Source organism: Solea senegalensis, linkage group LG5 (genome assembly GCF_019176455.1).
Source record: "Solea senegalensis isolate Sse05_10M linkage group LG5, IFAPA_SoseM_1, whole genome shotgun sequence".
NCBI classification, from domain to species: Eukaryota; Metazoa; Chordata; class Actinopteri; order Pleuronectiformes; family Soleidae; genus Solea; species Solea senegalensis.
This window is the reverse complement of record NC_058025.1, coordinates 7,705,098-7,729,674: the sequence shown is the minus strand read 5'-3', so window position 1 is coordinate 7,729,674 and position 24,577 is coordinate 7,705,098. Positions and strand designations below refer to the sequence as shown.

The following is a 24,577-nucleotide window of genomic DNA, read 5'->3' as shown; positions in this document are numbered from 1 at the left end:
GCCCCAGGTTTCCTGGATGAAATCTGGATATGTAATGTTATTTTAAAAGTCAGATACAACACTTTACTTACCAAACAAACATCTAATCTCTGACGTGTATGTGAGGGAGTGTTTTTCTGGCAGTGTAAGGTAATTACTCAAACATTTACAGGTGGAGACAGAAGGTCTACACTGGAGCTTTAAATCCTACTTTCACTCAGTGGCTTCATCTGGTCTTACATCTACATTATATCTGCTTTAGGCTAAGCTGCAGGTCTGTAAACACCATCTGACCCCCTGAGGCTACTGTAAGATACTTCAAGATATGCATTATTGTAGCATGTGCAAAAGCTGAAGGTTAATCCTTGACATTTAATTAAATTGTTAAATGCTTGACGGGTTTCAGTTACCATAGATCTGTAAATGATAAGGTGAGACAATGCTCCTTATTTTGTGCAAATTCCTTCAACTTTTGCAAGGTTACATTAGAAAGACAATTATTTTTATCAGTCTATACAGTACTGTGCAAAAGACTTGGGGCACCACCAGCTTTTCAAATTCTCTGCATTTGGATTTCAATGACGTGACTGGAAGTAGGTCTTATATATTAGCCAGTTGTCACTCAGCATGTGCATGTAATAGAAAAGCATGTTTTGAATAAACCTGGTGCAAAAGACCTTTTTCACAACAGGTGTTTGACATGAAACAGTAGGACCAACACAGGTTTTACCAATAACATTAATTAGGGTTCCACTCTAGGTTTGAGAGCAAGTGTAAGAGTAGGTGGCACAAAATACCTGACATTTTAACCAGTAGAAGCTGTTTTTCCTGAAAATGTGTTGTTTTAAAACTACTGACCGTGAAACGGTCTGTGACATTTGAAGATGGCCTCAGGATGGAGTATATGGAACTTTGTATTGCTACAGGAAGCAAGTAAGCAAACACTTTTATTTTTGTGTAATAAGCAGCTGTGAATATATTAATGACATAAACTTGTATTTCCTGCTTGAAAGACCCAAAACCAATGAGCTTCAAGAACAAAGATGTCAGAAGCGTGTCTGTATCTGCAGACGCCTGAGGATGCTAACAGCATAGCCAGGGCAGGCTAGTCAACAACAAGAACGCTGTGATTTGCTGGTGAGAAAGTGACACTTTTTTTTGTTGTTACCAAATTATCATCATTTCTTTCTCATACCACTCATAACATGGAACAAATACAATTACATACATTAGTCAGGTAATAACTACTGTAATTAAAAGATGGTTAATTCCAGTAGTTAGTTCCAGATTGTTTTTTTCTCAAACTCAGTACTGTACATTATATAAATGGCACTGGATCGTGAAAATTGAAAATACTTGTCGTTTTTGGGCTTTTATGACTTTGTATTTTTGTATTTTGAAGTTACATAACTGCACTAAATTTTTAGCTGCCAGTACCAGATTGTTTACACATTGACCCACACTGAAATGCACAAAGTTTTGGACCCTGCTTTTGGTACTGTTGCAGAGAGCACAAAGTGCCATTCATAGGCAGGATACCTGAGACACTGCAAATCAACAGCTCTGTCTTTGAGAGTAAAGGAAATAACTAACACAACAACCATCTCATCAGTGAAATCCATGTGCAACAAAAAAAATGATAGAATTTTAAAAACTCACAGAAAAAAATTATAGTTACTCCTGGAATGGCATTATATTCTTCTCATCTTTGTTACACCCCATCACCCCCACCCTTTCTGAGCTTGCTCATATTTCATTCATTTAAGTCCACTCTTCTACACACAGAGCGCCCAGAGTCCTGTTGGACCTATCACGTTTCATGTTAAAACAGAGTTCATTGTTCGCTGATGACATTGAACACTGAAATAAAACAGTGTGTCTCTTGTCTCCTCACCGTCTCTGATTATCTTCCACTTATCTGGTGCATTTTTATTAAAGAGGCTGAATAAGTGGGTTGTCTCAGCTGCTCCTGATACCTCAGCAGGTGGGACGGGCCAAAGAGCCACTCTGGAGTTCCCTTCAAGTTACCTACATGAACAGTTGAATTTAAGCACTGAGCGTGTGTGTGTGTGTGTGTATACAGAGGCTGAAGATGGTTTTTTTAACAACTAAAATAATGCAAAGGACTGCGCTCTTTGTGACATTCGGTGGTTTAGTCACTTCTCTGATTACCACCTTCATTCCCCTGTGGAAGACTATGAACTCTGACCTGAATGAGGTGGAGAACTGGTTCTCTGGCCTGTGGCACACCTGCCTTTACACAGAGGAGGTGGGAATCCAGTGCAAGGCCTATGAGTCCGTCATGGGACTCCCGCTGGACCTGCAGATCTCCAGGGTGCTCATGTCTGTGTCTATAGGAACTGGAGGATTCTCTGTGTTGGCTGCTTTCCCAGGTCTTGAAGGGGTTGAGATGTGTGTCGGGCAACCTGGCCGAAAGAGAGGGCTGCTCATCCTCAGTGGGGTGTTGTCCTGGGTGTCGGGCCTCACAACACTGGCTCCTGTCTCTTTTATTGCCTACACGACTGTGGTGGAATTCTGGGACGAGGGTTTTCCTGATGCAATGCCACGCTGGGAGTATGGAGAGGCAATGTTCTCTGGATGGTTTGGAGGTTTAGCTCTGGTGATTGGAGGGACCTTGTTCTTTGTAGCGGTGTGCATGGGGGACTACGATAGGCAGCCACCAAGTTTCCACACCTGCCCAGAGCTAAAGCACAGGACAAATCACTACCTGAAGACAGAGGTTTTATAGATTTGTTACCATCAGATGCGTGTCTTCTGCACCTCAGCATGTACTGCAAGCCTATCAGCTTTTGCACTTGAGACTTTAATTGACATGACATTTATATAATAGTTGACATGAATAACTATTTCACAGACAAAATGTTAATGTGATGATTTTGTGAAAAAGCTTTACAAGGGCTAATTAAAGTTTTGTGAAATTAGAAGCAACTGCATTTGTTTTTTTTCCTTTAAGGTCAGTTTAAGACAATTGGTACAGGGTGACACAGAATGGAGCACAATAATTGATTAAACTTAAAATGTTCTATTGTAAAATGTTTTTTCCCAAGGGTAGAAATAAGTATTGCATTTATGTGTACGTCCATTTTAAAGGTGTAATGCATCATCTGAAATAACAGGGGATGCATTCCTGAGCCACAGCTCGTCTTCATGTGTCAAATTTCCTTTTGGAGATGGACTTATTGGGGGTGGGGTGTTGTTTCTGCCTTAAAATGGAGGTAGTATTTGACAGATCACACCCTACTCAGTCTCATTTTACATGTAGAAATATCTGTTAAGGACCAAGACATCCAATAAAATGCAGATTTTCTTTTGCCAAAGAGTGTTTCCTCATCTTTTGCTGTTATTGTCGAGTGTGGAAATTTGTTTTTTCCTCCACATAAAAAAGCAAGAGATACAATAGATTATAGATGATATAGATTTCAGATACAAGCAACTATTTAAAAAGAAAAACAGGAAAAAATGGCAGAGTTTGCAAAACAACTTTGACAGGAGCATTCATCAAGGTTCTGGGAACATGTAATATTTGACAATGGCAAAAATCTGCCAGTCTATCTCTAATTTGTAAATTTCAAAAGATATATTTCGGAATAAACAAAGGACAATCACAGCTAAGCTGAATTATAAATTATGCAGTTTTTCTAATAGTCATTTGTAACCCATTCCGTTTTACTTTTTACTTTTTTTAATCAGGTAAATGGGAATGGAATGTTGGGGCAGCTCATAGCCAATCGGAAAGCTCACAAGCTAGGTTCTGGTGATTGAAAGGTTGCCAGTTGAGTCCCTGCCAGGTCCAGGACCCCTGAGCAAGGAAGCACCCCAGTCCCCATTGCCCATTGTTAATTGAACACAGGTTGGGACACATCCAGTTTACACCTTGTGCTTTTTTCCACCTCCTTTAATAAATGATTGTGGATGTTGCAGCTCTCTCTGCCTCCTGCTGTAATTGAGCTGTCTTGGGGATTTATCAGTGATGCAAGATGATCTTCTCCACACTCCACAGAATTGTATGTGTGCACACTCTTCTCCCTGTTCTGTGCCTGGTGACATGCAGAGAACAACATAAACATCCCGACACTGGAGCGCTCATGCACGTGTCAGCTGTCAGTACACTGGCCAGTGGAAATCAAAACTTTTCTGTGATAAATCCTGATTGTTTTTCTCCTTTTATGCAGTGCAATGGATTGGAAGTGCTGCATCCTAATCAACCTGCCGTGCCATCATTTCCATGGAACAATGCATGTGAGATCATGAGGTAAATGTCTTTGTACCAGCAGTTTTGTAAAGTGGAAGCAGTTGCTCCCTCAGTGGGAACATAAGGAATGGAAATATTTCTGAGGCTCATTTCCTTCTATAATACTCGGTATACCTTTTATAATCCTGCTCCACCCTACCCCCTGCCTGAGCGAGGGATTTACTGCATGTGCTGCACTTTCACTTGTTCTCCTGGTGCACGTACTGAAAGAAGTGTAGCACACACAAACTTGTTTTTATATCTTAGTGAGGACACAACATAGACATAATGCATTCCCGAGCCCCTTACCCTAATCTTAACTGTCACAACTAAGTGCCTAACCCTAAACCTAACCACAACCAAGGTTAAAACCAGGTCTTAACCCTGGAAAAGTTGTGGGGTCCAGATAAAAAGGTCAAAATGTCCTCACAAAGATAGGTTTGTATGTTGTTTTGGACCTCATAAAGATAACATAACATAAAGGTGTTCTTTTAAGGACTCTGCAGTGATTTCCACTCATTTTGACAGCCTAAAAAATACCTAACCCTTAACCATAAACCGTTAATGCCTAATCGCAATCTTAATCTAACCTAAAATTTAAATCTTAGCCCCAAACTTTACCAGTTCTTCAGAATTGAGGTTCTGTCTTGTTAGGACAAGGCTTTGGTCTCCAAGAGGGCTACTGGTCCTGGCCCGAATGGTCCTAAAGAGTTAACAAATACAAGAACACACAACACACGCACATTCTTGTACAGCATTCTTTGTGAGGCCACATGAACAGAACTGTAATCTTAACCCTAAAACTCAAAATGTGCTCTAAAGTTGTGAGGACCAGCCAAAATGTCCACACAAGGTCAAAATGTCCTCAGATTGATAGGTTTGAATCATTTGTCCTCACAGCCTGCTACAGGCACATACATACACACACACACACACAAATGGATTAACTATAGCAGATATTAGGGCAATGTATTGTAAGAATCTGGTAATATGATCTGATGCACTCTTTTTTTTAGAATTACTTATTTTTACACACACACACACCACTTAGTGATACTAAATGTAACCCACCTGTTTTACACACCAGTAGTGAACACACACACAAGTTGGACACAAGAGCAGTGGGCAGTAGTTATCTGCCTGGTGAGAAATTGGGGGTTGGGTGCCTTGCTCAGTGGCACCCAGCCCTTGATTGTTGTATGCATGATAATATAAGTGTTTCTTCCTCTACTAAGCGGAGTGGATGGAGAGGCGATTCCAAGAAATGGTATCAGTATCACAGTATCGCACCATGAAATATTGCAGTATTTTAGTGTATTGACATTTTCTTACTCCCTCAGCTGATACTCCCGCTGCAGCACAGTGTGTATGCACAGTAGTGCAGATAAGTGGGCAGTCAAACCAGCCTGTGCAGTGGGGAGGGCAGCAGGGCTTTTGATCAGGCCTGGCAAATCAGGTCTTTGAAGGCGAGGCTGAAAGAGGCTGAATAGAAAAGCATGCATCCTCTAGCAGAGAGAGAGAGAGAGCGAGGGAGGATGGAACAGTGAGAATTCATGCTGTGTTAGCATCCCCTCAGCAACTCCATCAATACTGCATACAGCTGAGAAACTGGCAAAGGTCCTCCGTGCTGCTGCATTTGCAGGCTCGGCCAGTGAAAAGAGAGCAACTCCCACAACTGGTCTGCTCAGTCTGCTGCTGGAGGGGGGGCTCTGTGAGACACACGCGCACGCACGCACACACACACACACTCACACACACGCACGCACACACACACAGAGCCTCTGCTGCATCAGGAGGCAGAAGAGGAGAGTGTACTGGAGGAGGAGTAGGGCACAGAGGGACACACAGACTAGGAATACTCCAGTGGACAGAGAGGGACAGGACTCTACGGAGACGTGTGTGTGTGTGTGTGTGCGTGCTAATATGCTGCCATGCTCCAAAGTGGAAACTGAGCATCAGGGAGTTTGACAGTGTCTCAGTGCATCTCCTCCATGTTAACTGGTAAGCTTATTAAATCCTATTAGTCAGGTATTTATTTTTGAATTTTAACTTTTTAATAGGACGTTTTCTTGTGATTCTGACTTAACATGAGTGCATGAAAGTTGTCTCTGATAACAGGACTGTCCTGGTGTCTTTCCCATGTTCTGTGGTGCAGTGTATTCATTGACAACGCGATATTTAGTGTAATATATATATATATATATATATATATGTATGTATGTATGTGTGTGTGTGTGTATATATAAATATATATATATACATATATATACATATATATATATATATATATATATATATATGTATATATATATACATATATATACATATACCTTCTGCTACACCACACAACCGAGCTGACAAAGTTACAAAGTGCACCAGTGACTCTTTGAAAACACTGAGCATTTTTTGAACGTCTGAAGGCAGAAGTGTTGTATGCTCTGTTGGGGTGTACACCCCTCTCTAAACCACAGTTCTGGTTTTCCATGACATCATGGAGAGGTTATCGCTCAAAGCAGCAACAAACTGACCTGATACAAGTCTGTGTTGACTTTGTTTACAAGCTGTACCTTCACAAACAAATACAACAATCAAATACTGTACAATGGTACTATATTTATTTTCTATACTGCTCTGTTGAATGTATCTTTCTTTCCGAAATTCATATTAAACTTATCTACACTGATGATCATTCAAATACACAGCATAAAAACATAAATGCCTAATAATACACATTTCTTAGACACTGTTTGGAGCTGTTGTCACTTCTGTAGAGTAGAAGAAAACACATTTTAAAAACTTTTCTTACAGTTGTTGTCAGGAATGATGTGAATTAACTTGCTCACTGAGTACGGTTGTGTCACACACGCCGGAGCTTAGGTTTAACCAGGGTTGTGAGAGCTTTAATCCACTCTTATTTTCTTTTATAGTGTGAAACACGTATGCAATGGCACAAATAGTGGTCATTCAAAAGTGTCTTGGCATCTCCAGGCACTTTCTGGTGGTCATTGTGGCAACTTTGCACATGACTTGGAACGACCAAAAATAACAGATTAAAACAGCGTCTCCTACTTGTCCTTTACATTTCAAGCTTTGATACGTCAACAGTATGCAAAATAATTAACCACTAATGGCCTGGTAAGAGGGCACTTTTGCTCAACACTTGGTTTACGCAACCAGGGGGATGATTCCCTGCAGAGCTTATCTTGTATTTCACAAACCAGGTGGAATGAGCAAAGTGTGAGTGAGTGAGGGGGAGAGAGAGAGAGGTGTGGTCAGATATTAAGAGTTGTGAGCTCTTATCAGCAAAAAGAATCAGAGAGTTCTAATCTTTAACTACAAGTTAACATACCCACCGAGCAAGTGTTTGAATAAAACAGGTGTCGAGTTTGAATTGTAAGCGGGGTGAATGAGCTACTCAGGCAGCAGTTGTTTTACGTAAATCAAGTGCTGCTACAGGTCCATCATCTCTGAAATGACCTGTGTTTCAGGAGGTGGTTAAGTTATTGTCAAAAGACTTTACACAATCAATTTTTAAAGCCGGGCCCACACTAGAGAATAATTGGCTAGATTTCGGCCCAGTTATGGCCCTTCTGACAGTTGTGGGGTTCTTCTGATTTGAGGCTGATTGGAACAGATTTTCTGGCCAAATTATTTCAAATTGCAAGTATTTACATGTTTGATATTTACCACTTTAACAGCGATTGGGGGCGTGAGCACAGCCCGGCAGTAACCAATGAGAGTGAGTTGACCGGGAAACGGATGTTGCTTACTTTTGTTCAGAACGGTGACATGGCTGCCCACAGCTGTAACTTGTACAAGTTCATTGCATTTCTCTGCACAAAACATTGTGAGCGCACACACACACACACACACACACACACACACACACACACACACCAGCTACTGACTGATGAACACCAAATAGAGTCAGAATATTAACAACAACAACAAAAGCTACAAACAAAATGAGCTTCTTTTTTTAACACTCTATGTATTGTTTACTGCATCTGTTCCTCTACTGCTGATGTTTATGGGGGTATTTTGCTCTATGCATCTTATGAAACTCAAAGACTAATACCTTCTCGTCTCTGTTGAGCAACAACATCAGTGTTTTGCTTGTAGAAGACATTTTGCTGAAGGTTGAGTCTGGTATTGCCTCCTCACCATCAGCTAGCAGCTGTGTTTTGCCAATTCTGCCCTTCAACATTCCACTAACAGGTATTACTGTACATTTGGAGGGACGTGAGTGAAACTGACAGCTTTTTTACAAGCAGGATTATTAGCACTGCTTGGGGACAGGTCGGACATTGAGGGAGCTGAATCTGCGTCATATGTTGTGAGGGCCAAATCTGCTTAACCTACTTTAGTTTTGAACAAAATATCTTGGAATTGCTGGAACTGCAGGATAGCAGCTCTCTCTTTCTCCTTCTCTCTCTCTGTGATCCAATTTATAAGTCGTCAAATTTTCAGTGGTGGAAATTATTGAAGGGACAACGTGTGAGTGAGAGATTGGCAAAAGTCTTCAGGAGAAAGTGATTTAAAGAGTTCTTTGTATTGAGCTACACACGACATGACACACAGGCTCTGTGGTGTTAGAATGACGTTAAAGAAGTGTTTGGCACGCCGTGTGTTTCCATGCAAGTCGAGCTACAGTTGCAGTACTGTCCTTGACCCAGTATATTATGGGGTATTTAATTTATTTAATTAAAGTAGCCATTCCCAAACTTAAGGGTGCAGAGGCCCACTTTGAAATCTGAAAATCCTCTGAGGTCCAAAACCAATCACGACTCTGATCAACACACAAGACTCGGATCAATAGTTCCCTTATATACTATTGTTTTCATGTGAAGATGGGGACACAAAAATTCAGTGCAGATTAATAATCAGTCCACTTTATTTCTTAACTTGCATATCTTTCAACACATGCACAGCTGGGCTCCATGTCATATGAAAGTTTTAGCTTCTAAACAAAGTGCGTACTTATCTATTAACAGAAAACTATAATAAATCTACTTTATATACAGTTAGCTACTTTATTCCATTCCTGCACAGCTCTTTTGATATTATTGCATTGCTTTTTAAGTAAACTGTTATTTTTATGTAAATTAACAGGAAAGTATATCTAGAGGACAGTTTGTTAATATTGTATAAAGTCATATATTCTCTTAATTCCTAACCTGTACACTTCCTGTCTTCCCTGAGGGCACTGTTTACTGGTATATACTGTTTAGCTCATTGCTCATTTATCTTCATATCTTTTTTCCTTGCACATATTCAATACTCTAATGTCCTTGTTTCTTCTATTTTCTAACTTGTTGTGGTTTTTGGCTGCTGTAACACTGCAATTTCCCTGTGTGGGACAGATAATGGAATATCTTATCTTCTTGTCTATTAGTCTGCGTGAATCAATACTTAATTACAGCTGTCAAATAAATGTAGCGCATCAGAAAGATCAGAGGTTAGGCATCAAAAATGGATGTATTCAAAACTCCAGTGAGTAACATCTGTTGCCAAAACACTGATATTTTCGGATCCACCCCGGACTTAGCCCACGCCTCAGGTTAGCCGGCAGAGTTTTCAGGGATAATCCCTTGACCTTTTTACTGCCATCTGACTTAACAAGCAAACTGTTATACATCCACCTTCCCTTCATCAGCCTTGATGTAAAACACATACCTCTGTGTCACCAAAGACACAATATCAAAACACAGCTATACTGAGCAACACAGAATTGTGAGGAGCTGATCGGCTGAATCGACATTGTGTGAACTCGTATGACAATGGTTTGGATGTAACACACAGTTGTTTATATTGAAAAGATACACTCTATAGCTTTAAGTTAACTACAAGTAACTCAACATGTATATTACTGTAAATGTACATACCAACAAATACATAGTTTTAAGTTAAAGCAACTTAATTTCAGCTCCAGTTTTGTGTCCAGTCAGAGAAGATCTTTCCATTTCTCTGTCCTTCTTTGGAACCTTTTCTAAGCAGTGTTCTTTTAAACTCTGCACTTTTTTCCCCCTCCTGAAGTTCAAGGACATTAAGATGTGCTCAGAATATCAAGCAGTCCGCCGGGTTGTACCTCAAAAGGATAATTTGGTGATGGATTGCATCACGTTGAGTGTTGCACCTGCCATCCTGTGTCAGCCTCAGATTCATGGCCAGTGATCTCCGAGGAACACACTATACCGTATGAGTGGGTAAAATACCAGAGCTGGCAGAAATGTGAGGGCAACGTGGCAACAAAACAAGGGCGATTTTGAAACTCAAGGGGCCCCTGCTTGCCTTTAAAGCACAGTGTGACGAGAAAGTTAATAGGTGTTAGAGTGCTGTTAATATTTAACGGCTTCCCATGCAATATGCATGAACAAAGGTAACAATGTGTGTGAAAACGTTCCTAATGAACACAATTGCTTCCTTTTTACAAGCACTAACATGTGGCATGAACACAAAAAAATGATTTCAGTACGTCTCCCCATGACAATGGATTCTGGAGTCTGTGTGCACTTACGTGTTTCTCCTCTTATAAGTATCAAAAAAATGTAACCTTTTAATTGACCGATTACATGAACCATGACCATAAAAGTATCTGAGACAACAGTAAAAAAAAATGCTGCAAATGATTGAAATCAAGTAATATAATGTAAAAATAGCAATTTTGTCCTAGAATCAGACGTCACACTGTTATCAGAGTTTATCAGTGTATGTGCGTGTGTTGACAATGCCTTTTCTACCATCCGTGCAGATTATGTGGAGGAGCTGACGTGTGTGATGGCCAGATTGGACCTGCAGGTTCCCATACGCACAGATTTGTGTTACCATTACCTTCCAACCAAGCAGCCCAGCCCAAAGAACTGACCGCACTGCGCCGCCCCCCCTCCCCCTCCCTTTCCCTTTCCCTGGGCGTCCCTCAATCCTGGACCCACCATGGGAGGATGCTTCTCCAAACCCAAACCAGGTAACAATACATTTTTTTCTAATCTCTCATCAGCAACATGTTTATGGAGTAAAGTTGTTCTGTAACACAACAAGCAGTAAAGCTCTCTTAATGTGATCGCATAACATTATAGAGATGTTATGTGCCTCTAATATGTGTGTTATATATACAATACCAGTCAACAGTTATTTTATTTACATATGGAATAATGTAGTAAACAAAAAAGTGTTAAAGAAACCAGAATATGTTTCATATTTTAGATTCTTAAAAATAGCCACCGTTGCACACTCTTGGCATTCTCTCAGTCAGCTTCATGAGGTAGTGTATTTATATATATATGAGAGTATTTAACGACAAAGAAGAAAACTTGCCCCCTTGTCATTGTCCAAAATCAATGCACCCTAATACAACAGTCCTGCAACAAAGCCCACTGTAGTTTATGTTGCCATTAAACTGTAGGTTGCTACACAAAGAAGCATTTCTGTTATTTAGTGTCACTGATTTAAGTGGACAACCGATAAAATCCTCCAAAATGACCACAAAATGTAATTTATCTTCTCTTATAACATTTTCAACAAAAGCAAATATGGTAATCTTCATAAAAGTAGATGATTTTGTAGGAGCTGTTCTAGCTGTGTTGTTGTAACTGAGGAAATCACTTGGTGTTTTATGGCAACTGGCATCTGTATTGTTGCATCACTGGTTTCTTCTACACTGAATCATTCATCAAGACTGTATAAATCTTGTCTGTTCTCCTGCTGTGCATCCTGCCATTTGAAAATTGCAGCATAGGCCATCAAATTTCGACTAAATGTTCAGCCCTAGTTCTCAGCTTGAATTTATCTGAACGCAATGTACAGTATGTATGTTTGAATGAACCTCATTCTCACAAGGAAATATTTAATAAATATTCCATTGTCATATTGTATATATTTGTCATTTAGGATTAATTGGACATGAGAGAACATTGCATGTTTGACTCAGAAGGAGATAACAAGTGATTTTAGCCGCGTTCAGCCACAGATGTTACAGCAGCGGCAGCGAGAGATTCTCTTCAGCTGTGGAAAGCTTTCTCTTTGTTTTCTCCTGCAATTGCTCTACTACTATGATTTTCCATTGATTTTAATTAAGACTCGCACAGCAGGAGAAAATTCCAGCCAGATTACTGTGTTAGAACCGGATGATCAGCACATTTTTCCAGCCCAACAGATAAAGCCGACTGCCACTGAAAAAAAAGTAGGTTACACAACTATTTCTTAATGTTCAGAAATATAAAAATGACAACAGTGGTGCATCTCATGGCATCAATGTCTCCTCACAATGAAACAGATTCATGGTGATTCAGGTGGGCTTTCTCTTTTTATGCCACATTCTTTTATGGAAAGCTCACTATTTATGGGAATTATGGCTGCATTTAAAGGGCCTCTTACGCTGTAAAAATCATATTTCCAATTAAGAGGTAAAGAAAGGAGTAGAGGAAGATTTGTAATTTGTTCATTTAAAATGTTGTGGCAAAAGCATTTTCTTTTAAACTAACGATTGAATCCATTCCCTACTGTATATACTGTAAGACAGTCCAGATGTGTTAAAAATACTAGAAAATCTGATTTGAAGGGAAAAAGGGTTACAACTTAACTGGTTCTGCCTTCACCTGCTTCCTGCTTTCACCGAACTGTCAGACTCAATTTGTTCCATAGCTGTAAACTTTCTCTCTCGCCTGAGCAGCAAATTACTCATCTAAATCATTGTTATAACACAGGACAGGAATATAAGAATGATCAATTGTAATCTATTGTTGATTTGTAGCCAGTCTTGTATAAAGTACCTAAAAGGTAGATAAAAGTATCTTAGCAGAAAATGACTTTGGTGGAAGTAGAAGATTAAGTTTAATTAGTCAGTAACGTATATGACATTAGAAGTAAAAGTTTTAAAGAAGTGAGTTACAATTGAGCGATGGAAGCTCAGTAGAGTGAGTCATCTTTGAAATGGGAGGTTGTCGGTTAAAATCCCGGCTTCACTAGTCTCTATGTCGATGTGTCCTTGGGCAAGACACTTAATCCCACGTTGCTCCTGTCCACGGTGTAGGCAGCGTGTGTATGGGTACGAAAGATGTGTGATAGAAAATGAGCTTCACATAGATGTGCTGTATGAATGTGTGAGTGAATGAATGGGTGAATGGTAATGTCTTTTCTTTAGAAAAGTGCCATTTTCCCTCATCTATCTTCATGGAGTAAAAGTTGCAAGAAAAATAAATAACAAAGTACAGATACATTACAACAATGTTTAGAGCAAATATTACCTATTTCTATTTGAGAGTTTCTAATTTACATGATTGTGTGTCGTGCAGTTGACGTTAAAGTGGAACTCTCTCTCCTGGATAAAGAAAAAGAGGTGGACGGGCTGTCACCGAACGGTAAAGCGAGTCCCTTTGCGGACTGCAGACTTAACGGAGCACTGGGACATGGCTCTGATGACGACTCCACCCCACTTCCCCCCTACCACAAACCGCGGGACTACGTGGAGGCCTCAGTCTGTCACGTTAAAGACCTGGAAAATGGACAGTAAGAATGTTTATTCCATCTTCTCACACGTTCTTCCACGCAGAAGAAACTGAAAATAAGTGAAAAATGAATCAAGGATCCTGAAGAATATGTGAGTGTTTGTTGAAGTAATAACACGCTAGTAGTGTGGCAACAGTATTGTGATAATTTGTTATAGGGAAGAAATATTATGGTTATGTTACACCATCTTACTTATAATGGATTTTCCAGCCTGTTAATTGTAATAAATTAATTCTGTGTGAGATGGATGTAACCATACTGTCCCTGTCCAGTTAGTGTTTTATCTGTCAAATGTGTGTGAAATGTGTTTTTCTTTGAGATTTTGAATCCAAACTCTGCAACAAAGGAGGACACACGTCTTTGTTTGTGTGTCTGACAGGATGCGCGAGGTTGACTTGGGAAGTGGGAGAGCTCTGTTGATCAAAGAACACGGCGAGTTCTCAGCCATGGGCCACAAGTGTCCACACTATGGAGCCCCCCTGGTCAAAGGTCAGTGGTATCTTCTTATGGCTTTAATATTGTTCATATATTTAATACACTCTCTCTCACTGTATCTCTGTCACAGCTGTCAATCACTGTGGTGTTCACTCATGTGTTGTGCTTTATCATCTATTTTCTTCTATAAATGGGAATATCATTTACAAAAATAATGGAAAAACTTCAATATTGTGACTGAGGCTATTCATTTCTCACAATAATATTGACTGGTGTTATAAATCAAGTGAGAAGAAGGCTCATTGTCACGTTGACTTCCATTCATAGTGTCGCCCCCTGGTGGCTAAGTGCGACTTCCTAAGGTTTCACTTTTCAAACAGGAAGACTGAGACCATTTGTCTGTCACATTCATACAGTTATTCTCTGTCCTTCCAGGCGTGTTGTCAAAGGGACATGTGCGCTGTCCGTGGCACGGTGCGTGTTTCAACATTGCGACAGGAGACCTTGAGGACTTTCCAGGACTGGACAGTCTGCCGATCTTCCAGGTGACTTTCTCCACTTGTGATATCTCCTAATGCAGTGGTTCTCAAACTTTTTTATGCAAAGTACCACCTGAGAACATATTGAGCATTAAAATACGGTGGTGTAAATAGGTCGAGCAAAGTCAGCGACAGACGTTTCACAGGAGGCAGATTTATTCACAATAAGATAATTTGCTCTCTCATCATCCTCCTCTTCCTCACATATACTTCACATACTGGTATAGTGACATTAGATTAAGAGACAAGATGACTCTAATTATTATTCTTTAATTTATTATAATTTTTGTGTTATTTGTTTCATTTTCTATGCACTCTGGTCAAAATTTCCAAAATTTACCACTAGAGGAATCTCGCCTACCACTGGTGGTACGTGTCCCACAGTTTGAGAACCATGGTCTGAATGTATTTCCCTGCTTTTTCATGCTCACTCTTAAGCACCTTTTAAAAAGTGTACACATGGCTCATGTCTGTTTGCTCCAGGTCAGAGTTGAAAAGGACAAGGTGATCATCCGCGCAAACAAGCAGGTAACATGAAAAGGAATGTGGAGAATTTATTCAGGGGGAAATAAATGGACCTCCTGACAGATCTGAGCTCTTCTCCAAACATTTCCAGGCTCTTCAGTCACAGAAGAGGTCAAAGCCCATGTCTCGATGTTCGGCAGTCATTAACTCCAGCACTGGCTTCAGCCATGTTATCATCATTGGCTCAGGTCACTGTTTATTTGTCTCTCTTTCATTCACGTCCACAGCAAAGATGTGGTTTTATTTGTTTTTGTGAAACCGGTGATTGTGTCCGCAGGTCCGGCAGCGTTGGTGTGTGCGGAGACACTCAGGCAAGAGGGCTTCACCGATCGTATAGTCATGTGCACCATGGACAGACATCCTCCATATGACAGGACTAAACTGAGTAAGGTTTGTACAGAGACCACGGCCACTTAGAGAACATTTTTACAACAACTTTGTAACACTGCTGCATGCAAATATAAAAAAATAACAACAACAAAACTAATGTTATATATTTTGTTGACATAAGCCTTAATGTTTACAACACTCCAAGGCATAAGCAAACTCAGCGGCTGCTTGAATAGCGTGTAATGTTTTTTTACCATATTAAAGAAATCTAGATATATAAATAATCAAGTTATTTGGTTTTATTTTGGAGTTGAAGATTTGTTCACTTTGTGGTGTTTGTTCTAGGTTTAAAACCAAAGTCATTAAACACTTTGGTGATTTTACTGCCCTCTAATGTTAAGAAAACCAAGTGGTGCTGGTTTCATGTATATAACACTACTATAATTAATGCAATTTAAAGTGTTATTTGTATCAATAATAATCAAGCACCAGCTACACTGAGATGGTGGAAGGGGTGAATTAGTAAATTAGTGTAAATTAGGGTAAATTAGTATTTTTATTTATGTGTTTTCTATGAAATATACTACATGTGTTGTCGTTTGATTTTTCATTTTATTGTGTGTATTTGTCACTAATGGCTCACAACTATTTCCCTGCGCAGTCTGCCAACAAAGCTCTCTCCATAAAGTGCAAATGTACTCTGAACCAGACGAGACAACTGTTACAATGATCCCACGCTGTTTCCCCTACATCATAAAACTAAGTCCTTTGAGAGGTTACATGCTGTGCGTTTAAAAGCAGAGGCATAACTCACTTTGCCATGGAAGTTACGTGAAAGACCAAAGACTGCACAAGTGCAGCTTGGGTCAGTCGTGCTAAAACAAGAGCTCCATAGGGAATAACCACAGTAGCAGCATATAGTGGCTTTGAAGAAAGTAGGTAAACAGACTTTTGTGCATCAAAAATAATCTGACTTGAAACAGCTTTGAGTTCATTTGACATCATGCTCTTAGATAATTGGCTGATACCTGTCAAATGACAGTTGTTAAGTATCATGCAGATTATTGTTGGACTCTGAAGGACACAACTTTTAAAATAGGACTCGGCACAATGTTTTTGTCAGCTATTCCCTACTCTGTTTGTGGTCCAACAAAAACAAGTGGACACAAGATCCAGTCAATCTTTAGTCTGGAGATTTCTTCCTCAGCAAGATGTTCAAGGAAATGCAGCAATTAAATATCTAATTGTCCCTGTGTGTGCTCTTAAATTGAGCTGGAAAGTGTATGCTTGTCTTTGGAAAGGTCATTTTTGGATTGAGGGCTTTTTGTTTTATTTCTCACTGATGTACTTCGGCACTAACTGGCTTATACTTAGTCCCTAGACATCACAGCAGAGCAGCTGAGACTGCGCTCCATGGAGTTTCTGCAGGACCATGACATTGAACTGCTCACAGAGAAAGAGGTAAAAGATGGTAAAGATAATGGTTAATGATGCAGGGACAGGTAAAAAGTGCTTATAGAGTAATGAGACATTTCAAGATTAATGACAGTTATAGTACTGTGCAAAAGTCCTTAGGGCACCACCAGCTTTGTTGTCGTTTGAATTTGAGTGATGTAACTGAAAGTTGGTCTTATGATCATCATCGTGTCAATGAGTTCAAATTATACAACATTGAGTATATAATGCTCAGGCATGTCTTGAATAAACCTGATGTAATAGATCTTTTTCACATTTGATATTTTTCGACATGAAATATTAGAACAAACACAGTTTTTTACCAATAACATTAATTAGGGTTCCACTCCAGGTTTGTATTGTTCAAGTGTAAGTGTCAGTCACACTAAATACGTGACATTTTAAGTAGAAGAATCTGGGGTGGAGTGGCTCAGTGGTTAAGACCAGTACCCTGTGTGCAAAAGACATCATGGTCGCAAGTTCGATTCCACCCCTGGCTGATTGTGCTCATACCCATTGTAAGTCGCTTTGGATAAAAGCGTCTGCTAAATGACATGTAATGTAATGTAAAAGAATCTGATTTATTCTAAAAAAATATTGTCATTTTAATTTAAACAAAAACCTGACTAACCAGTTTATTCCAGGCCGTGGCAATAGACGTGAAAACACGATCTGTGACATTTGAAGACGGCCTCAGGATGGAGTACAGGAAACTTTTCATTGCTACAGGAAGCAAGTAAGCAAACACTTTTAGTTTTTGTATAATACGCCGCTGTAAATATATATATGTATTTATGTATATATATGTGTATGTGTATATATGTATATGTATGTATGTATATATGTGTATATATATATATGTGTATATATATGTATATATGTGTGTGTATATATGTATGTGTATATGTATGTATGTGTGTATATATGTATGTGTGTATATATATGTGTATATATACACATATATACACATATATATATATGTGTATACACACATATATATATGTGTTTGTGTGTATGTATGTATGTATGTGTGCAAACTGACAATTAAACTTCTCTTTCCTGCTTGAAAGACCCAGACCAATGAGCTTCAAGGGCAAGGACGTCAGGAACGTGTTTCATCTGCGGACGCCTGAGGACGCTAACAGCATAGCCAGGCTGGCCAACATCAAGAACGCTGTGATTGTGGGAACATCATTTGTTGGTGAGAAAAAGAGACACTTTTTTTTTCATATCACTCAAAACATGGTACAAAAACAATTACATACATTTGTCAGGTAATAACTACTGAAAATAAAAGAAGAAAAGGAGCTGTCGTCTTCCTGCACATGAGGTGGTACTATATTTATATTTAATAAATCATAAAATCCTATTTAAACCATAATATCCAGCTCAACAACACAACAACAATACTGAAAGTTGGTCCATAGTCTTTCATCGCTGTTTATTGATTGAATTTACCTTAAACCTGCTCCACTCCCATTGTGTTTAAAAAAGGGAACATATACAGCACGTGTAACTGTGTTACTAATTCATTTGTGTGAAATTGTGCATAATTGTTGGCACCGACTGAAAAATGTATCATATAAATATGGAAATTGAATTGGAAACAAGTGAGCTCCCTAAAAATGTAATCTTTCATTTCATGACATTTAAAATGTTAAGTATTTAATTTTTTCACTAAAATTCAAGCCATCATCATTGTCATTTTCATAAAACCACTCTGATTGTGGCTTTTCCACTTTTTTTTCATAGTCTTCATTTACCTGGAACCTATAATCTTTGCTTTCAAACGTGTTTTTTTGTATAGCAAACTTGTGCATATTTAAAACTTGGTTTTGACTATTTAACTGCCATTTTTCTAATTTTTCTAACACCTAATATTAATAGGTAAACCAGTAATTTAGATACAGAGATACAGTTGATATACCAGTCATAACTGTATTTGTTATTATCTCCCGCCCTGTGTGTTTCTGGTAATGACTGATCTCCAGTTTGTTTGTTTATTTGTTTTCTGGTGTTTTGGCAGGTATGGAGGTGGCTGCAGCTCTAACTGACAAGGCCCACTCAGTCTCTGTCATTGGGATCGAGTCAGTCCCCTTCAAAAAAGCTCTCGGGGAGAAAGTGGGGAAAGCCATAATGAAGGTAGGAAGCACTCCAGGGAAATTAAGCTTTCAGAACAGGAAGTACCTCATCAATACGATCATCAGCATTTTCCCTATGAGAGTGAGAGAGAGTTTAAAAAACCCACTAGTTAAAATTCAAGTCATGACTTTGTGGTCAATACTGCCACATAGGGGAGTGTAAATCGTCTCATTAGCAGTGACTGATCATGCAGACACATGGAAATTCAGGCGTGACTTCCTCCTGTTTTGCTGCTTTCATGTGTCTTTTCCTGTGACTTGTCTTTGTTTTTGTAGCTGTTTGAAGCAAACGGGGTGAAGTTCTACATGATGAACGAGGTGTCAGAGATGATCGGCCATCATGGACAGGTATTCAGAAAGTGAGAGACACAGCATGACATGATTCTCTGAAGCAAAATCCCCTCCTGTTTAATTTATGGAGAAGATGAGTCATGTTTGAAAACACATTCAACTAAATAAAGGCGTTTGAAAATAAGCTCCTACCTTCAAGGTCCCATTTCTAAGCATTAGTGACATATAATGGTGAGACTACAGATTTTAAGAAAAGTCTCTTTTAAAAGGCAGCTGAAGACCATGCGCTGTATAAATAAAGTTTACTTACTTGCTTAATTGGTAACACTCAATTTCTGCTAATAAAAAAAAAACACTGGACGTTTAAATTCCCTGAAAAGGTCACTGCGGCCTTGTATGTTTTTGCTCGTAGTAACACCGCTTTGTGTTTCCTCTTACACAGCTGAAAGAGGTGGTACTCAAGAGTGGGAAAGTCCTACGGGCCGACGTGTGCGTCATCGGTGCAGGTGATGTCAAACAGGATTTGAATTTGTATGTTTTACCTGATTTTCTTTAACATGTCTTTTCTCATGCAGGAAGTGTCCCTGCAACAGGCTTCCTGAAACAGAGTGGCCTCCACGTGGACTCCAAGGGCTTTATCACCGTCAACAAAGTATTCTGCAAAACTGTTCTGCACAAACAAAAGCTGCACACGTCAAGTGCTTTTGTTCTTTTTTTTTTGTGACTCATTTTCCACTGAACCCTCTCCCAGACGATGCAGACAAATGTTGATGGAGTCTTTGCTGGAGGAGACGTGGTGGTGTTTCCTTTCCCGCCGCGCAACAACAAGAAGGTGAACATCCCCCACTGGCAAATGGCTCATGTACACGGTAAGTGTGTTTCAGTGGGAACCTGTCAAATCTATATCTAAAGCTTTAGTTGTTGTGGTTCTGTCTAGTTCACCAACAAAAGGACACTTAAAGCTGTAGAATGTAACTTTTCAAATAAGTCAAATAAGTTCACGCAATGCTGATTACGCCTTAGCACTCACACAGCAGCACCCATAGTAAATTGCCATGAGAATAATACACAACTCATTATATGGATATCCTGGGGGTGTGTGTTTATAGGTCACATATTCAGGCTTCAAAAAATTTGTGTTTTTCTGCCTTATGTGTTGTTTAGTCAAACTTATGATTCATTTTATATCGCATTTTTAGTAGTGATATAAAGGAGTAATAATTGTGCAGAAGTTACAAAATAAACCTAGCAACCTCTTCTCTTTTTGTTCATAAAATCAAGCCAAGTGAACTTTGAACTGTGACATATTTCACAAATGAAATCAGATTTTAAACATTCTTATTAGTTTTTGCTCCTTTGTGTTTATAGAGTTGGTGAAAATGAAAGAAATTTCACCAAATTTCAGATAAACATAGTCATGGAAAACAGCAGCCGATATGCTCTGTGTTCTACGCGTTTCTTGTGACTTCACACGCCGCTAACTAACAGGATGTGACGCTGTAGTCTGCCGCTGGAAATCTTTGAAGAAGACGAGGGGGAGGTGACGTGAGGGGGGATGACCGTGATCGGATAACAATCAAATCTTTTTGTTAATACCAGATGTAAATGCAAATCTACTGCTTAAGAAACCTGGAAGCACTGCTGATGTACTCACACAAATGCTCCCTCTGTCAGACGAAAGATGCAGCATACAAGTAATTTTACATCACCTCTGTTCATGAAAAACAAACAGAGGCAGAGAAATAACATTAAGAAAAATCACCAGAAGTTATGCACGACAGCTTTAATCTATAGATTCACAAATGGGTTTACAAATAAAAGCACTGTCAAAAACACCACAGGCACCTGATGATACACCTGCACCCAATCAGAAGACAGCTACTATGATTTAACATGGTAATCATTTGTGCTGCTTTTTTGCTTTTTTTGCTTTTTCAAACTGACTTAACAGGAAGGGCGGCGGCTCTCAGCATGATGGGCCGAGCCTCTGAGATGAAAACTGTGCCTTATTTTTGGTCTGCCATGTTTGGGAAGACCATTCGCTATGCAGGTAGGTAGAACTACCATCTGCTCTCAGTGTAAAGACAGACCAAGACTATGGAGTTTATCAGTGATGGGAGGGAGAGATCACACTTGTGTGACTTGTGTGTTGATGTGATGGTGTTGTCTTCTAGCTGTCAAACTAAATGCCAAGACCTATTCCAAGAATGATGTGATGGTGTGTTTTTCTCTGTTTTTGTGAAGGGTACGGGGATGGATTTGATGATGTCGTTATACAAGGAGATCTGGATGAACTTAGATTTGTAGCATTTTATACCAGGTAAAGTTTCTTCATTGTATAGCTCCTAGAATATTTTAAACAACAACGTCCTGTAACGTCTAACCTTTGATGATAGATTCTCAGTGTTTCTTTCTCGGGTCCCTCTGCAGGAGCGAGGAGGTGGTCGCGGTCGCCAGTATGAACTATGATCCCATTGTGTCCAGGGTGGCCGAGGTCTTAGGATCTGGAAAGACGATTAAGAAACGAGATGTGGAGTAAGTCCCAGACTTAAACCTGGTCACGGTTACAATAGCTGTTAATGTTCTTTAGGTTCACTCAGGTTTTCACTGTGAGGGGAAAAACACGACGAGTTGAGGGGCTTGTGACTTAAGTCACGTGCAGAGAATTACTCGAGGCAAAGTAGTTGACTTATGGGTCTCTCAGAGCAACAACAGCACCTGTTTTGTTCATGTTAACCATGTGGCAGCACTTTATTTTCTAGCTTATCCAACTTTATAATCGTTTCAATAATTATCACTTGGAAAAAAGTAATTATTTCTCATTAGAGAGGTCACGATAGAGGACATTAATTATTATTAATGTATATTTATGACAAATAATCATTAGTTATTATATAATTTGCATGCAGTATACTTAATATTTAATAATTGCTTTTTATGTTTACAAATAATTCAAAACATAAACTTGAATGAGTCACTGAATGAATTAGTGAATGTTTCTTGACTGTTAAAAATAAGTATAATATGACGCTTTTATTTTTTATATATATATATATATATTTCATGTTCATATCAAACAGTAAGACACAGTTTATCATGACAGTAATATTATTTTATAATAATATCATTGATTTTCTGATAAACAAACACTTCACAGCAATAATAACTAGCAGTTCACAAATGTATTTGGTCATGTAGTTGTTTTATTTTATATTTAAGCTTTATTTATGCAAGAATACATTTCCATATATATATATATATATATATATATATATATATATATATATATGAATGATTTGTTTGTTGTGTTACTTTGTCCTGAGGCTAATTTGACTGTAGTGTTCTCCATGTGTTTTGTGTCTTTTTACTCCCAATAATGCAAACCAAAATAAGGATGCTAGCACGACTCGGCAAGTACGGAAACACATGAGCTTTTTTTTTTTTTATCTTTTCCATTTCACTTATAACGACAACACAAAGGAAAAAAGGTATCGCTCTCATCGACGTGTTAATGTACCTGTTTGTGGGTTTTTGTTTGTCTTGTAGGACTGGAGACATTTCTTGGTTGATTGACAAAGGCTCTCAATGACTTTACACCTGAATGTCCCCAAAGGACAAACCCCATGTCCAGTGGACACCTCACTGTGGACACTAATGGTGCTGAGACACTAAGCAGCTATTCTTCTTCTTTGGACACAACTACACACGTTCCCTTATTTCTATCACTCTTTCTCTCTCACACACACACACATTGGGGACAGGACCATGTCTGCGTAGGACCAGGACAACACTGAGACTTGCTTTTGTTCCCGAGAGACATTTGAACGTGACAAATGGAGTCATACGTGGTCCGAGTACACTGTTGTCATGCTTGACTTAAAAAAAAAAAAAAAAAAAAAGCAATACTGGTTCGAGTCTCTGTGCTGCTGCTAGAAGATGCATCTACCTGTACACTTGTTTATAAAAGGCCAGGAACAGACATCTGCATTTTTATTTCATACAAATAACATTGTGTATATAGCTATAAAATCCCAAATGCACTGTAACAAAGTATGAACGTTATAGTTTGAGCTGAACCGTTCTAATTTTTACATTTGGTTACTACACATACAGACACATGATCTGCATGGTATACAATAATATTACAGGAGAACTTCAGACAGTGACACTTTAAATACAGTACAGTAACGGTATGGATATTATTATTTAATATTGTCTTATTTCTAATGCAATTTCCAGCTTTGTGATAACGTGGTCATTTTAATGAGGTTATATTACAGTAATACCCAGATAATAACTTGGAAATAACAATTACCATAACATTACCACGTTGTTACTGTACTTTAATGTTCAGTGTTACCATAACTTCAGCTGAAAACTGAATGACTCATTAACACACACACACAGGTTGCTTGACTACGTACCTCCTCTTACTGGTTACCCTGCGAGTAGATTGCACAAAACAAAGGTTCAATAATACTGTAACTGATACACTAGTGCTTGCACAATACGCTCATGTAATTTCTGACAGATTTCACACAAAAAAAATTAAATAGCAGCTTGAGGTTATTTTTGATCTCTTTCACCTTAAAGTGTAACTAAACCCCTAAATCTTCCCAGTTTGGTGTTAAGAATTGTATAATTTCAACAAGTTATTATAAGAATATCTACTGCCTCTCTGGTCAAACACCAGCTACTGCATTCAAATGTTGCCACTGGTTTTCTGCAAATGACCAAAAACAAACAACCTACAGTTGCAGTGCACAATTTAAAACATTCTGCAGGAGATTTTTGGCCTATTATTATCCCTGCAACCAGAAAACGGAGAGCAACTGCCAGGCGGTCTGTCTTTACTCACCGGCACTGTGGTTTAATTCAAGCAAAACAAGTTGTCAAAAGTCACGTAGGCGGACATACGTAACTATGAGTAATATTTACTGAACTTAAGTATCAAAAGTCACGAAAATGGAGTATAAATGGCCATTTAGTCCTCTTTCATCACCCTCTTGTCCAACCAGCATGAGGCTCGTTGTCCCAGACTCCTCCCCCTCTTAATAACATCAGAGCTGTCGCTTTGTCATCCTTTCTCTCTTCACCTCTTGAAGCACGTATGAACGCTTGAGCAG

The 24,577-nt window shown here is 39.0% G+C and overlaps 2 protein-coding genes across 5 annotated transcripts; both read left to right on the top strand.

The window, feature by feature from the left end:
* Positions 1 to 694: 694 nt before the first annotated feature.
* LOC122769352 (apoptosis-inducing factor 3) lies at positions 695 to 23,430 on the top strand. 4 transcript variants are annotated; one of them, XM_044025826.1, is made up of 23 exons: positions 695 to 912; positions 993 to 1,116; positions 4,173 to 4,252; positions 10,983 to 11,195; positions 13,522 to 13,735; positions 14,115 to 14,224; positions 14,606 to 14,715; positions 15,193 to 15,237; positions 15,326 to 15,422; positions 15,512 to 15,624; positions 16,939 to 17,025; positions 17,664 to 17,755; positions 18,090 to 18,220; positions 19,046 to 19,161; positions 19,437 to 19,508; positions 19,894 to 19,957; positions 20,027 to 20,103; positions 20,203 to 20,320; positions 21,403 to 21,501; positions 21,696 to 21,771; positions 21,882 to 21,986; positions 22,845 to 22,865; positions 22,998 to 23,430. In XM_044025826.1, exons 4-23 carry the CDS (start codon positions 11,165 to 11,167, stop codon positions 23,038 to 23,040), a joined length of 1,821 nt encoding a protein of 606 aa, XP_043881761.1. In that variant the 5' UTR covers positions 695 to 912; positions 993 to 1,116; positions 4,173 to 4,252; positions 10,983 to 11,164; the 3' UTR covers positions 23,041 to 23,430. The 4 variants fall into 4 exon arrangements, with proteins under 4 accessions (XP_043881761.1, XP_043881759.1, XP_043881758.1 ...); XM_044025824.1 differs by having other exon boundaries at positions 695 to 1,116; XM_044025823.1 differs by lacking the exons at positions 695 to 912; positions 993 to 1,116; positions 4,173 to 4,252 and adding an exon at positions 5,997 to 6,232.
* Positions 1,125 to 3,283, top strand: cldn26 (claudin 26). Its single transcript, XM_044025828.1, has one exon. The coding sequence runs from the start codon at positions 2,072 to 2,074 to the stop codon at positions 2,726 to 2,728; it is 657 nt and encodes a 218-aa protein (XP_043881763.1). The 5' UTR covers positions 1,125 to 2,071; the 3' UTR covers positions 2,729 to 3,283.
* Positions 23,431 to 24,577: the final 1,147 nt, after the last annotated feature.

Excerpts from the sequence above, each read along its gene's own strand:
- LOC122769352 (XM_044025826.1), top strand. The coding sequence starts at position 11,165 with ATGGGAGGATGCTTCTCCAAACCCAAACCAG. Across the intron at positions 15,625-16,938 it reads ACAGGACTAAACTGAGTAAG|TCCCTAGACATCACAGCAGA; the intron begins GTTTGTACAGAG and ends GCTTATACTTAG. Across the intron at positions 21,987-22,844 it reads ATTAAGAAACGAGATGTGGA|GATGCTAGCACGACTCGGCA; the intron begins GTAAGTCCCAGA and ends AACCAAAATAAG.
- cldn26 (XM_044025828.1), top strand. The coding sequence starts at position 2,072 with ATGGTTTTTTTAACAACTAAAATAATGCAAAGGACTGCGCTCTTTGTG.